This window comes from Priapulus caudatus, unplaced genomic scaffold, assembly GCF_000485595.1.
Source record: "Priapulus caudatus unplaced genomic scaffold, Priapulus_caudatus-5.0.1 Scaffold116, whole genome shotgun sequence".
Classification (NCBI taxonomy): Eukaryota; Metazoa; Priapulida; class Priapulimorpha; order Priapulimorphida; family Priapulidae; genus Priapulus; species Priapulus caudatus.
In genome coordinates this window covers 14,222-28,194 of record NW_014577177.1, presented here as the reverse complement: position 1 = coordinate 28,194, position 13,973 = coordinate 14,222, and the positions used below count along the sequence as shown (strand labels likewise).

The 13,973-nt window shown below is 40.4% G+C and overlaps 1 protein-coding gene and 1 non-coding gene across 6 annotated transcripts in view; one reads left to right on the top strand and one right to left on the bottom strand.

Annotated features, from left to right (window-relative positions):
• Positions 1 to 4,232: 4,232 nt before the first annotated feature.
• The window catches only part of LOC106805541 (crossover junction endonuclease MUS81-like), a 20,953-nt gene continuing 11,212 nt past the window's right edge, over positions 4,233 to 13,973 (bottom strand). For 4 of the 5 annotated variants that reach the window (XM_014807179.1, XM_014807175.1, XM_014807178.1 and 1 more), the window contains exons 10-20: positions 12,863 to 12,950; positions 11,766 to 12,103; positions 10,673 to 10,808; positions 10,208 to 10,320; positions 9,375 to 9,487; positions 8,935 to 9,051; positions 8,528 to 8,623; positions 7,593 to 7,712; positions 7,184 to 7,287; positions 5,888 to 5,965; positions 4,233 to 5,369 (exon numbers count right to left, since the gene is read on the bottom strand). In XM_014807179.1, coding sequence (XP_014662665.1) covers positions 5,306 to 5,369; positions 5,888 to 5,965; positions 7,184 to 7,287; positions 7,593 to 7,712; positions 8,528 to 8,623; positions 8,935 to 9,051; positions 9,375 to 9,487; positions 10,208 to 10,320; positions 10,673 to 10,808; positions 11,766 to 12,103; positions 12,863 to 12,950 — 1,367 coding nt within the window. In that variant the 3' untranslated portion in view covers positions 4,233 to 5,305. The remainder of the gene's footprint in view (positions 5,370 to 5,887; positions 5,966 to 7,183; positions 7,288 to 7,592; positions 7,713 to 8,527; positions 8,624 to 8,934; positions 9,052 to 9,374; positions 9,488 to 10,207; positions 10,321 to 10,672; positions 10,809 to 11,765; positions 12,104 to 12,862; positions 12,951 to 13,973) is intronic. The other variant, XM_014807177.1, reaches the window with a different exon arrangement.
• On the top strand, positions 4,439 to 4,510 carry Trnaq-cug. Its single transcript has one exon. It is a non-coding gene; the product is annotated as a tRNA-Gln (tRNA).

The following is a 13,973-nucleotide window of genomic DNA, read 5'->3' as shown; positions in this document are numbered from 1 at the left end:
CCATTCCATCCATCCATCCCATCCATCCATCCATTCTCACATCCACGTCCATCCATCGATTATCCATCCATCCATCCATCCATCCATCACATCCATCCATCGCATCCATCCGTACATGTCCGGTCCGACTGTCTACCCATCCATCCATATATATATAAGTCTGGATGCTTGATTGTTTCATACTGTCGGTAAGAGTGTTCGATGATATATATAATATGCACACGCACACGCACAACAACACACACACACACACACACACACACAACACACACACACACACACACACACACACACATACACACACAACACACACACACACACACACTACACACACACACCCACCACACACACACACACGCACGCACGCACACACACACACACACCACACACACACACACACACGCACACACACACACAACACACACATCACACACACACACACACACACACACAACACAGGCACACACACAATATGAATATATTTATATATACACATGAAAACCTACGGAAACGAACGGAAACCGAAACTACGCGTGACATTCAATGGGTTTCATAGCGACTATTATTATGTACGCGTGCGCACAACTGAAACAATATCGGGAAAATCTGGTTAAACAGAGATCGACTAGCCAGAGACTGTGCGAAAGAGGTACAAACATCAAAGTCAGCATTGTCCGGTCAAAGAGCTCGCAGAACGGACCGCGAGTGTAAAGCCGGAACCGCGCAAAGCCTGTCTATACTATACTCAGCTGGAGCTCCTCCTATACACAGCAGCACAGAGGCGTAATTTAGCTGAGGCGCGTACCCGGGGTAACAAGTGGCCAGTCATGAGGTCGCGCTGGCCTATGCCACGATCACTCTACTCTACACTGTCGCTAGACGATAACGCGATCACACACAACACACACACACACACGCACGCACGCACAGCGAGGCGCGCGCCACGCACGCACGCACATGCACGCGCCACGCACACGCACCCAGCAACACACACACGCACGCACGCACACGCACGCACAGCACGCACGCACACACACACACGCACGCACGCACACACACACACACACGCACGGCACGCACACACACACACAACGCACGCACGCACACACACGCAACACACGCACGCACGCACGTACACGCGCGCCACGCACGCGCAAACGCAACACACAAGCGCTTCATCGTATAAAAGATATCCCATCGTGCGCCATGAAGGGTATCGGGTTGTTGGATGGAAGAGAGAAGCGACATATTAAGAAGGTTCGCTTACACCCGCAAGCTATTATTATCATGAGGGTAAAACCACGATGTATACGAGCGGTGAGGAAGACAAGCAAGTCTTACGCAATGTCTATCTTATTAGGGGAGTGCGATGTACAACACTTTTACGGATAGTCTTAGTTTAAAGAGCATTCCTTATTCTTCTGCCACGTGCGCGCACTTACACGCACGCGTGTATCGGCCAGCAAATAAAACAGACGCATGGTTGAGCGGCATTGATTGATTCCGGTAAAATGGCCATTCAGATGACCGGATGCGATGGAATTCGCCGCACGGGTCAGCGTGCTCTAAATATAACCCTAGCGCTAAGCTGACCAGTAATCCTTAAGCTCATTAGTATGAGCGCAGCAGAAATGCAATAAACCAATTTTAACTAAAAGTATAACAGAGGCACGTATATGATATCAGGAGTTAAATAAGACAAATTGTCTTATTAACTCTGATATCATATACGTGCTCTGCTTTACTTTTTAGTTAAAGTTGTCTTTATTACGCCTGATGATATATATGAATAACGTGCTCTGCCTTTTTTCCATTTGCTTAGTCGAGGACCGTAAGCTAACCCATTTTGGCCTGAGAGGTGTGTGTGGGGGGAGGGGTGAAAGCCAGGTGCGTGGTGTGTTCTCGAGGTGACCTGCCATTGACCATGATGTATTTGTATCCAATTTTTCTGTGGAGGGGAACTGCCCCCTTGCCCCCACACCCGCTAGCTACGGCCCCGATAGCGTGGCATCAATATAATCGTGAATTTCACAATATGTCATATCAAATTCACACCTCTTCTGGAAACGCAAGACGCCGTGAATCAGAGAGTATGGTACCCATAGATATCATATATACACGTATACACATGATATCAAAAGTGAAAAAAATAGATTTTTATTTTAAGAACATAATATTATTGAATCTAATGAATCTTATCGAATATGAATAATATCAGAAGTAGATAATAGGTAGAAGATGATCTACTTCTGATAATATCTAATCGAGTGATATAAATGATGATATGAATGATATCTAATCGAAATCAATCTAATCAATTCTATTATTATTATAGAATAATAACAGACTATTATTATTCACTCCTGATGATATATAAACACGTGTACACATGATATCAGGGGTTAATAATGACAAATTATATAATGGTGGTACCTGTTTGAAGTATGTGATTATCTGCGCATTGGCAGTCGCTTTCAAATTTATATTGTTTATAACGATAAGAACTAATAAAGGCAATGGCCGGTATAAACACTGCTAGCAGTAATATCTGCGACAATCTAGCTGCATGACCATGCGAACACACAGCTCTGGCTTACATTATGCTTGTTTTGTTTTAAAGTTTGTTATGTTATATAAAGTATTATTAAAGTGATTACGTCACGAATTTCTAGCACCATCAAGTAGTACATTTGTGTGTTATTTGTACAAAATAAAATGTATGAAAATACAATTAGTGTTTCTGTTTACTTTTCATGCTTATATACCTTCTTTATATGCCCTAATTTGCGGTGAACAACAGAGAGATGCCAGTATCTGAACAGTACTGGGGGAATAGTGTTAGACAACAGAAATTACCAAATCGTCTAGATTTTTGCAAATTTAACCAACGTAAAAACATTTTTATTAGGTGAGAGTTTGAGGATAAATTTAGTAACGTTAGTTCTTACTTTTAATGTAAAAAAATAATGCAATTTTTTTTTTACAAATTTTACCATAGAAAATTCGTGACGTAGTCCCTTGTTTTGTAACAGCACAGTTAATAAATAAAACAGTTATTAAATAATTTTACAGAAGATAATTAATTTCGAGATAATAGGTAAGTTATGGACGTGTTCTAGTATATTTTTGGATTTTTTTTGTCAAAAACATGCAGCTAGGTAATAAATGTATATAATTATTGTATTAGCGAAAAAAAACATTTGACAATAATTTAGACAATTAACGCTATTATCATCAATGTGTTATAGCTAGATTACCTGTAATTATGTATAATTATTGTATTAGCAAAAAAACATTTGATAATAATTAGGCAATTAAACGCCATTTAAAGAATGTGTTATAGTAGATTACCTGTAAATGAAGAAGTATACGTGCCACACAATATGGGGTTGCGCATCCTGCTATGCTGTGAGTTTTATGCGCCCCCAGCAAATATATAGAGGCGGTCATAGCTAAGAACACACCATGCATGTGGCGGTGTATACGCAGGCGCAGGCGTAACTAGCTAGTCCGTCATTATATAATCTGTTAGAAATGTTAGACAATATACGCGTAATATCCACTAGCGAGAACATCTCATACAGGTTTATGATTAAATTGGGCAACTAATAATCACGCCAATTATGTTTTATACAAATACGTCATGCGAGATTATGCCGGATCAACCACAAGCACTTGGAGTGTCTCAATGAAAAAAAGTAAATAAACCGAAATGTATTTACTACCAGTTAATGTTTCTCTACTCTCTTTCGTCTATAATCACCTGTAAATGCCGGCAAATGCTCATCTGCAACACACAAGTACACCGCACGCTAGCTGCTGCACACTGACACATAAATATATATGTTTATAATTATATATAATAATAATAATAAATATATATATTTATAATAAATAACTATATATTTAGGTGTCAGTGTGCAGCAGCTAGCGTGCGGCGGCCAGCGCGTGACAGTGTGTTGCAGACATAGGTTATCTATATTATTTCTATGGTTGCAGATGAGCATTTGGACGGCATTTACAGGAAATTGTCGGCAATAATAGGTGAAAGAGAGTAGAGAAACATTGGAAACTTTGGTAGTAAATAGATTTCGTATTTATTTAGCATTATATTTGATTGAAATGCTCCAAGTGCTGGATCAACGGGCTAATGCCAGCGCTGTCGGAAAGTCTAATTTATTAATTATACGTTGAGGTCACGTGAGTCAAAATATCTCACATAGATGCATAGATATTGTTTACAAGAGACAAAAACAAGTTTATTTGACCGGAAAACATGCAATCGTAATGCGCTTTCATAACATTGACGATATCAAACCGGTTTCATTCCACGATTACCCATCCTACTGCAGTTTAGTCACGTGATACATCCTGACGTGATCACATTTTCCACCAATGAACACACTACTACATGTTTCTGAACAAGTTGGTCAGAAATGGTTCTATGGTGTAATGGTTAGCACTCAGGACTCTGAATCCTGCGATCCGAGTTCAAATCTCGGTAGAACCTAACTTTTGTTTTTATTAAATTTTTTACAAGAAATACTTATTTTGGCTCACTCAACACATACATTATATATTTATACTTTTTACAATTCGTTTATACAAAAAACAACCACAATTGGACTCAAAAGTCAAAATGATAAAAATTTTATGGTGCAACATGTCATTACAACACAATACGAGAGAGATTTCCTCGCTGTCACAAACAAAAAGCATTTACATATTTTCTGGGTGCGTATTCTATTCCTTCAATAAGGTATAGGACTGCTTTTCTCTCACGAATAAAAATATTTTACAACTATACCTTTCTGGAACAAAAACAAAGAACACAAGGAACTTCCTACAAGTAATCATAAATGCGCTTCCTATTTTTCATAGAACACCTCCAAATATTGTCATATGCGAATCCACTTCATATAAACAAGCTGGACCTTTTAGACAATAATATAATATTATATATAACTAATATTATACCTGGACAGCGGCCAAAGAAGCTGCTGGTAAGTGCCATTCTATCAACCAGTGCCACCTAGTGGTAGCAAATACAAGTTTTTACACAATATAAAGATACAGGAGGCATAACATATTCCACCGAGGAACAACAGTCAGAAACGATACTATTTTCACTATAGCAGCACACACACTAATAAATTAACAGCTAAAATTACCCCAAAGCACACACAAAATAAAATTTACTTGCTAAACGTGTGGGGCCAAAAGCTGTTAATGGCAAATGAAATGCATTTACAGATCCAACTTACATGTATACTGGTGGTTCTTCTCTTCTCCACCTTTAGAACTATCAAGGTAGTGTATGTGATGAATACAGCCGGTAGATGACTCTACTCAGAGTTGGACCTAGATTTCTGAAGATACATTATCATTGTGTCAAGGTTATCCAATATTGAAACCTAGTTTCATTTATGATATAATTCAGGTAATTACCCTGTTAGCAATGGTTTCATGGATTTATAATAAAATATACATAGTCCATAGTTTTCTTTTAAATTTTTATGAAATGCAATTAATTTCAATCTAGAAATAGAACATAGATTTCATGCTTTTAATAGTGACAGCTATGCACATAACCTTGCGAAGTCGAAACTAGCTACAACTTGTTTCCATTATATTGACACATGCAATTTAATTCGCCATGGTAATATTGATACAATGTTCCTACAATTATTAGTATTCTTCTTACATCTACGAGACATCACTGCTACACTGCATTTTATCATCAACCTTTTCCTCAGGAAATGGGAGTGAAAATATGGTAATAAATGGAACTAGGACAAAAAATTTGTGGTTAAATTATGGTCACTAAACATTGCTCATTAGACAGTATAGGCTGTTTTATATATAGTGATGTGGACACTGCTATTACCTTTGCTGACCATGCTTGAGAGAAGACAGCAGCAACTCCCTGTCCTTCTCTGGCACTTCATCATATGCCTCCATCAACCTTAAAACAGAAAACCCAAGAGTATCCGCTAAACCAGATGGTATACATAGCTACACAATGTGATCGTCGTTGAGGCTCACAGCCAAGGTATCTACCGCTGGGTAAATTTCAAAAAAGAAAAAGCCAGGCATGGCTAAAGAGTAAAGATGACCCAAGAATACTCGCTAAACCAGATGGTATATCGCTAAACAATGCAATCGTCACTGACGCACACACAGCCAAGCAATCTATCGCTGGGTAAATTTCGAAAGAGAGAAAGCCAGACATGGGCTAAAGACGTGACGGTCTACTTCCTAAATTTGGGTGTCATGTTAGATGGATACACAGGTGTGGAATAATTTCTGATCAGACTGACCACTAGAATGACTGGATCTTATCAAGATGACTATAAGGTTGTGATTAGAAAGTGGACCTTACGCCAGCATTTCCAGATATTAACTATGTGTATGTTGCCCTCATTCAATGGACGTTGCACTTAGCATATAAGCCTCAGAAACGTATCTCGTGCATTAAACGTGATACGATAGTATATCACATCTGGGTCAGATCCTGTTACCAGTCTATACTCAAGAGATGAGGATTTGGAAATTGGCATGAGGTGTAATGGCATGCCAATAAAAAAGCTTGTGAACAATAATGAACATATTAAAAGACAGCCAACCATTATTCAAAGATGCCAAGACTTTTCTGAGCAAACTGCAGTGAGGATATTTGAAATATGTAGTCCGAGGGTAACGCAGTGACCCAAGTATGTTAGGGGGGTTCGGGGCATGCCACCCAGAAAATTTTTGATTCCGAGATGCAATTTCCTGCATTCTGGGACCCAAAATGATAATAAGTTCACACTGATATTTGCTGCTAAATACATGTAGTTAATTTTAATCATGTTATATCAATGTAACACTGAAACAAAACATGTGAAATATCATAAAAATGTTGTTTTTTCGATCGTAATAAAAATCGTAGTTGTATGCAAACTGGTCGTAGTGGTCAAAATGCAAAACGAAATTCGTATAAAATACGGATAAATCGTAGTGGTTGGCATCTCTGATTATTGTAGTATGTCATAAGCATGAGAAATGTGTATATTTGACTGAAACTATAACTATACCCAGCAAAGTTGCGTGGTACCCCGAGGAATAAAACAGATAGAAAATTCTACCCAAGGATCATAACGAAGGAATCGCTGCTATACGTTTTTCGGAACGTGTGTGTTACCTTACAAGTGTTGGGTACTTGGTGACGATGGCCAGCGTCTTCTCAGCCGACACACCTGAGATCTGCATCAACTGCTTCGCAAACACCTCTGTGACCGTCATTACCTGAAACCATTACAGCAGTAACAGCACAATCGTTTTCCGAACTACGTGCTCTTAAAATTCACAGTGTGTGACCTAACAGCACAATTGTCTTCCGAACTACGCCTTCTTAAAGTTCACAGTGTGTGACCTAACAGCACAATCGTCTTCCGAACTACGAACTCTTAAAACTCACAGCGTGTGTGTATCAGACAGTGTTCTCACTAACGGTAACCTTTAGGAACCAGTGCGTCAGATTTTTTGGTGACCGACGATATTTGATGGCATTAGTTGTCACGTTCGATGGAAATTCAATTGTTTTTACGTACTCGGTCCTTTATGCTTCCATCGCTAAACTCTTGGAAGGTAAGTAGGGGCTGTCTATGCGCAGAGAGATTCATTTGTGTGTTGCTCAACTCTTCTTTGCCGCAGCTGCACAGTGTCTTACCCTGCAAAGACACAAATCAAGTAAAATATCGTAACACGTGAATATAATAAGCTAATGCGTAATAAGCACTACGTTATAGAAGTTGCGCTTCACCTATTTAGATTTCCGTTCTTATTTCTGATGGAGATATACCACTAACTGCCAACATATAGTTTTATTGTAATGATACAAAGTCTGGGAAAATTCATCGCAGTGAGGCACTGAAGTGTGCCATGTAACAGAAGAAAAGAAATCAAACTGGAAAATAGACATTGGGAAAGAATTTAAGACACCAAGAAAATATATACGAAGGAATAAGATGTTTAGATAAGAGCTGTCTTTGCAACCGATGATTTCACACTATTGTAAGTCCTATTATATAGCCCTTTAAAGCCATAGGTTAGATGCATTTATCTGTGCACAGGCCTATTCTTAGAAGTGAAGTGAACTCTCCCCCATCCAATCTTCTCAAACACACACCGCGCATGCACGCATGACCACCCGCCCACCCACCTGCACGCACGCACGCACCCGCCCGCACGCACGCACGCGCACGCACGCACGCACGCACCAGTACTGCATGCAATATAAATGCAAGGTACTCGGGTACAAAGCACTCAAAGGTAATTTGCATGATAAAACATTAAAAAAGTGCATAGAAAAAACACAAAGAATTTGCATAGTGAAACACTACTAAGAAGAAAAAAACACCAATAATCTCCCACGCCATTACAAGCTCCCAAACAGAGAATTCTTGTACTCACTAAATTATAAATAGGAAATTTTTTATATGAAGTTAATAATTAGTGTATGTTAAAGTTGTAACATTGCCCTTACCAAGTAAATACTTTGCAGATACCTCGACATGACAGTAAGGTACGCGGCAGACTGCTGGATATTATGAGTCTCCTTAACATGAAATCCCTCAACAACCTGTGTGTTTAACATATAACCATGGTAGAGACAAGCCACAAAATGCATTAGCATAACGTGCATGCATTATACATGTACAATGAATCAGCAGCTCGTGTATACATTATTCCATTCATGTGCTTAGTTCCATTGAAATCGCTTTGAGTTGAAAAATCAGACAGCGAAATGCAATTCAGATAACTAAAAATAAAAAAATACAATAAAAAAACGAAGTAACGTCAGTGGAATCTCCATTTTCATGGGATCTTATTTTACGTAGATTTTAAGATTCGAAGTGCACTGCTGCAGACAATGGCAAAGGTTTCTGACACCTGCGTGTTGGTGATAGCCTGTTTCAGGGTCTGCTCAGGGACACTGTAGTGCTTCGCGGACCCGTACTCCTCTACGAGGTAGATCGGTCGCCGTAGCCCACAGTTCTTCATTCTAAACTAAAAAACAAATGAATCGCATTAACAAACGCCTCACTGGCAGAGCGAAGGCAATAGTGCATAGTACGACAAGAAGAACTAATAACAATCAGTAGTATCTACTTATACAAGTAATGAAGCCGGTCATGTATCTACACTAATATCTACCAGACAGAATTTTTTTTTAAACTTGCACTGCATTACACACGTAAAAATTCTGTCATACATTCTGTGATACACACGTAATTGACAGCATAGACACACGCTACAAAACTCAAGTCACTTTCGATTAGTTACTCATAGTGCTTGGCCGGAAAATGAGACGAAAATGTCTAATCAGTTACTTTCTGCTCTCGGAAGCGACCGTCGACGATGCTGCCAGCGAGATCATCCATGCGCTTCCTCTCTATGACAAAATCTAACGTGAGCTCCTTGCGTACTGGCACTCTCAGCTGACCTGAATGTAAGGATGTGAGTCTACTAGATAGATACTACACGCGTGTACAAACATTCATAGATATGCAATCACACATGAACTAGAACACAGAGATGCAAGCAGATGAAATGGCCTAAGCAGTATATTAGAATGAAAAGAGAAAAAGAGAGAGTGAGAGAGAGAGAGAGAGGAACAGAGAGGGAGGTAGCGAGAGAGAAACAGAAGGAGAGGGGGAGGGGAAGGGGGAAGGAATGAGAGGGGGAGGGAAGGAGGAAGGGAGGGAGAGAGATAGGGAGCGAGATAGATATAGATAGAAAGATAGATAGAGAGAGAGAGAGAGAGAGAGAGAGAGATAGAATGAGGGAGAGAGGGGGAAAGACAGGAGAGGGAGAGAAAAAGAAAAATCTAAATGCTAATAGAGACGAAGAAACAAAACAGATAGCGATTAACAGCAAAGCATGATAAGCAAATACAGAATAGAGTAAGAGAGAGAGAGAGAGAGAAAGAGAGAGAGAGAGAGAGAAAGAGAAAGAGAAAGAGAAAGAGAAAGAGAAGAGAAAAGAGAGAGAGGAGAGAGAAGAGAGAGAGAGAGAGAGAAAAGAGAGAGCGAGAGAGAGAGAGAGAGAGAGAGAGAGAGAGAGAGAGAGAGAGAGAGAGAGAGAGAGAGAGAGAGAGAGAGAGAAAAGAGAGAGCGAGAGAGACGGTATGTGTGTTGTGAGAATGACACAGCATTATGCACACCAGGTTTTGGCAGAATCTTCTCCCTTGCTATCCACAGAAAGTCTCCCACCTGAAGCTTCCTGACGTCAAAGTCAACTCCATTCAGTTTCAGTTCCTGACACATGTGCCCCAGCCTGCACAGATATACACCTCATATACAGCAGTATATATACAACACCCATACAGTAATAACTATACAAATGTGCCTACAAAACACATTTAGCTAACCAAATGCTACACTGAAAACCCTAATAACATTCAGTGCAATTGGATTCAAGCATCTGGAACACCAATTTTGAATTCACATGACCGAGAGAAAAAGATGGCAGCATGATCCACATATTCTTAACACTTACCACATGAAGTTGAAAGCAATGAAGTTTATGTTTGACGGAGAAATAATAACCGAAAAGATTGTTAGATAAGTTGATCATTTACTTCATCTCATTAAGACATTAATATCGGAAAGCAACTGAGTGCACCTACCTTGTCTCACCATTGTCAACACACAGGACAATATCAAACGAACCAGGACTCAGGGAAAAACTTGGTACAGTACTGCTGCCAGGAATATGAACACCCAACTGTTGGCTACCTGGCTTAACCAGACTTGCCATCGATGCTGTGAACACGAAAAACCATAATATATAATGACGTATAGTCTTCTAAAACAATATGTAACAGTTTGTTTACAAATCCAGAAGAATGCATTGCAGGGGTAGAAATTAACTTTTGAACACGGGAGTCCAACGGACTCCCTACCCTCAAAAAGAGGGAGCCGTGGCAAAATGAGAGAGTGCGCAGTCTGAGGTTTAAAATATAAAAGATATTAACAATAACGCATGTGCCTATTTTTAAGATTCATGCAGTTGCACGTCTGCCAAATTTTCTTTGGGCATTACCTGAAAAAATATGGTAATTCTGTGAGGCCGTGCTCTGAACGAACTAGTTAGCATGGCAGAATTTTCAGGTAGTCACACGGACTCCTGCATAAGTCAAATCAGGGAGTCCGACAGTAAATCAGAGAGTATTTGACTCCGGACTCCCGTTAATTTCACACCCTGCATTGTAATATGTAATTGTACTAAAATGTAATCATAAGTACATCAATACAGAATCCCTACTGTTGTATAACCATAGGTGTCCAAGTAAAGTTCTAAATAGCTATATTTACTATTTACTATAATATTTAGCTATATTTACTATAGCTATATTTGCATAATCTATAATAATCACACATTTTGTTGGCAAATTTTAGGTGGTGCTATGCAGCTGTCTTTACTGTTCGGACTAGGCAAAGCTAAAAGCCCACAGACTGATGATAATTTGTACCTTATTCCATATATCCTTCTTGTTTGTTGCTCACTGTTATTTCTCTACGTACTCTTGGTTATTCAACTATTCTTAGTTAGACTACTACGCAATAAACATGGTTTAAATATAGTGAGCTTTTTGATTTTCATACAGCAAGACTCAACAGTCACCCATAGATAGCTCACACGTCAACACGTCTAGCAATCTCCTCAGGCTAGGAACTACTTATAAATGGCAGTTTGCTGTTCATTCACATAACTGTCACCTGATGGCACCACCGTAGCTGCTAGTGATGAAGATGCTGGCGGCAGTCTCAGCACCGTCACTGAAGAAGAATCTGACGATACGGCATCGAAAGATCCCAACGACGATGTTAATCTCGGTACCGATGAAGATGCTGACGAAACTGAAGCCCTCGACGCAGACGATGTTATTTGGGCCGCATCCGTTGCCGCGGCCGTATCCGTGCGCGTCACTGCTGTTGACGAGCGCACGGAATCAGATCTCGCTCCTCGCGCCTCGACGATGTGAGCTGCATGGGAGCACAGTTCGGGTGCATCCCGGTCAGAGAGATACGCATAAACGCAGCCGACCACCGAAGGCCTGTGGAACACACAAATTACCATCACTACCCCCATAACCTGGATCACCACGTTGCTACCGTGTGGCGACTTGCGTACTCCTGTGACTCCAAGGGCGAAGTCAGCAAAGGTCTAACCATGCTGAGCCGGCCAAGGAAGAGGAGTCAGACGAAGAGTGGTCCAAACCTTTTACTTGAACGAGGTTACACCTCCTCCAGGGTCCACACCTCCACAGTAATGAAGAACAAGGTTAAAACGAACTCTTTTGCAAGTGGATTAGCCGTGGGGCTGTGAAGGTGTGATGTTGACGCCATACGATACTACTACTACTCCTGAAAGGGTCTATGTCTACCAGGGTATACCGGAACGTACCCTGGTAACTATCTGATATGGTTAGGGTTAGGGTTAGGGTTAGGGTTAGGGTTAGGGTTAGGGTTAGGGAGTAAGCATAGGCGACTCCCTAGACTCGTTAGTGGAGTAGGCGAGGTGAGGTCCGGCATATTAGATAGCACCAGGGTACGTTCCGGCAGTACCCAGGAAGACATAGACCCAACGGGCACTACTACTACCATCACTATGAAACAACTTCTGCTATATGTACATATATATCACGGTTCTCTACACTCTTGTACTTATTTTGCGGGACTAAGTTTTGTCCTCCCACAATTTTTCCATCTTATCAAATAGATTCACTCAATTAAAAACAATAGTATCAACTATCAACAAGCAATAACAAATTTCACGTTGATATATGTGCCCCCTAGATACCTCAGACACATACCTGGTGTAATCTCGTGTGTACAGCTTCCCAGTTGCCTCTAGGTGTGTAGCTTCACACTGAATGAGAAAGCCAAGGTCTCCAGTAACATCTGAAATTTTAATAAACGATATGCCATGCGTCACGACTATGGTGAGTATATGATAGTGAAGGTGAGCAGAACACTATATTCACAGGCAGTAAACATTTTAACATGCACTCAGCAACACAGAGAGAGAGCAACTCATTAACATACATGGTTATATGCACAGATGGACTAAATGACCGTTTTATAATTATCTACCACACATCCATTGTTTGTATACTTCTTCATTCATGATCACATAATTCGTCACTTGCTACAGAGATGCCAACACATATTTGAAGCAATCTGTAGTTTCTGGCCATCAAATTAGTAGTTCGAGGGTCATGTAGTGACCAGAGTTTGCTAGGGGGGTCCGGCATGCCCCCCGGAAAAAATTTTGATTCTGAGATGCAATTTCATGCATTCTGAGGGGAATTATTGTCATTTTTTGTCAATTTATTGTCATTTTTGAGACAAAAAAAAACAAATTTCGATCACAGTTAAATTCGTAGTTTGATACAAACTGGTCGTAGTGGTGCAAAAGGAATAGAACTTCGTATAAAATACGGATAAATCGTAGTGGTTGGCATCTCTACACTACACTCGACTTAGCCGATGCAGCACACAGGACCTGACACGGTGGTTGAAAGCCTCAAGGTCTCCGGGTACATGCAAAGTGCTGTAGCCATATTAAGCACCAAAATACTGCTGTGCATGCACATAGTAAGGCAGCCAGGCAAAGTGCCAAAGTACTGCTGTGTACATGTACAGTGTGCATCAGATGAGCAGGTAACTTATGATCGGCATATGCGCATGGACCCCATGCACGTGCTGCGGTAAAGTACGCATGCACAACAACATTGGTCTTTGTTGGTAAAATGACCAGATTCAGATACGTGACTAAAATTCTCACATTTCATATCACATCGTAACTGCCTTTTCGTGATGTGAAAGCAAAGGAATTGACAATATTCTTCCATCTATGTGCACGGCAGCAACTTACAGACTTCATGTTGTCCGTCCATTCTCCGTGATTCTTTTGCAGCTCTC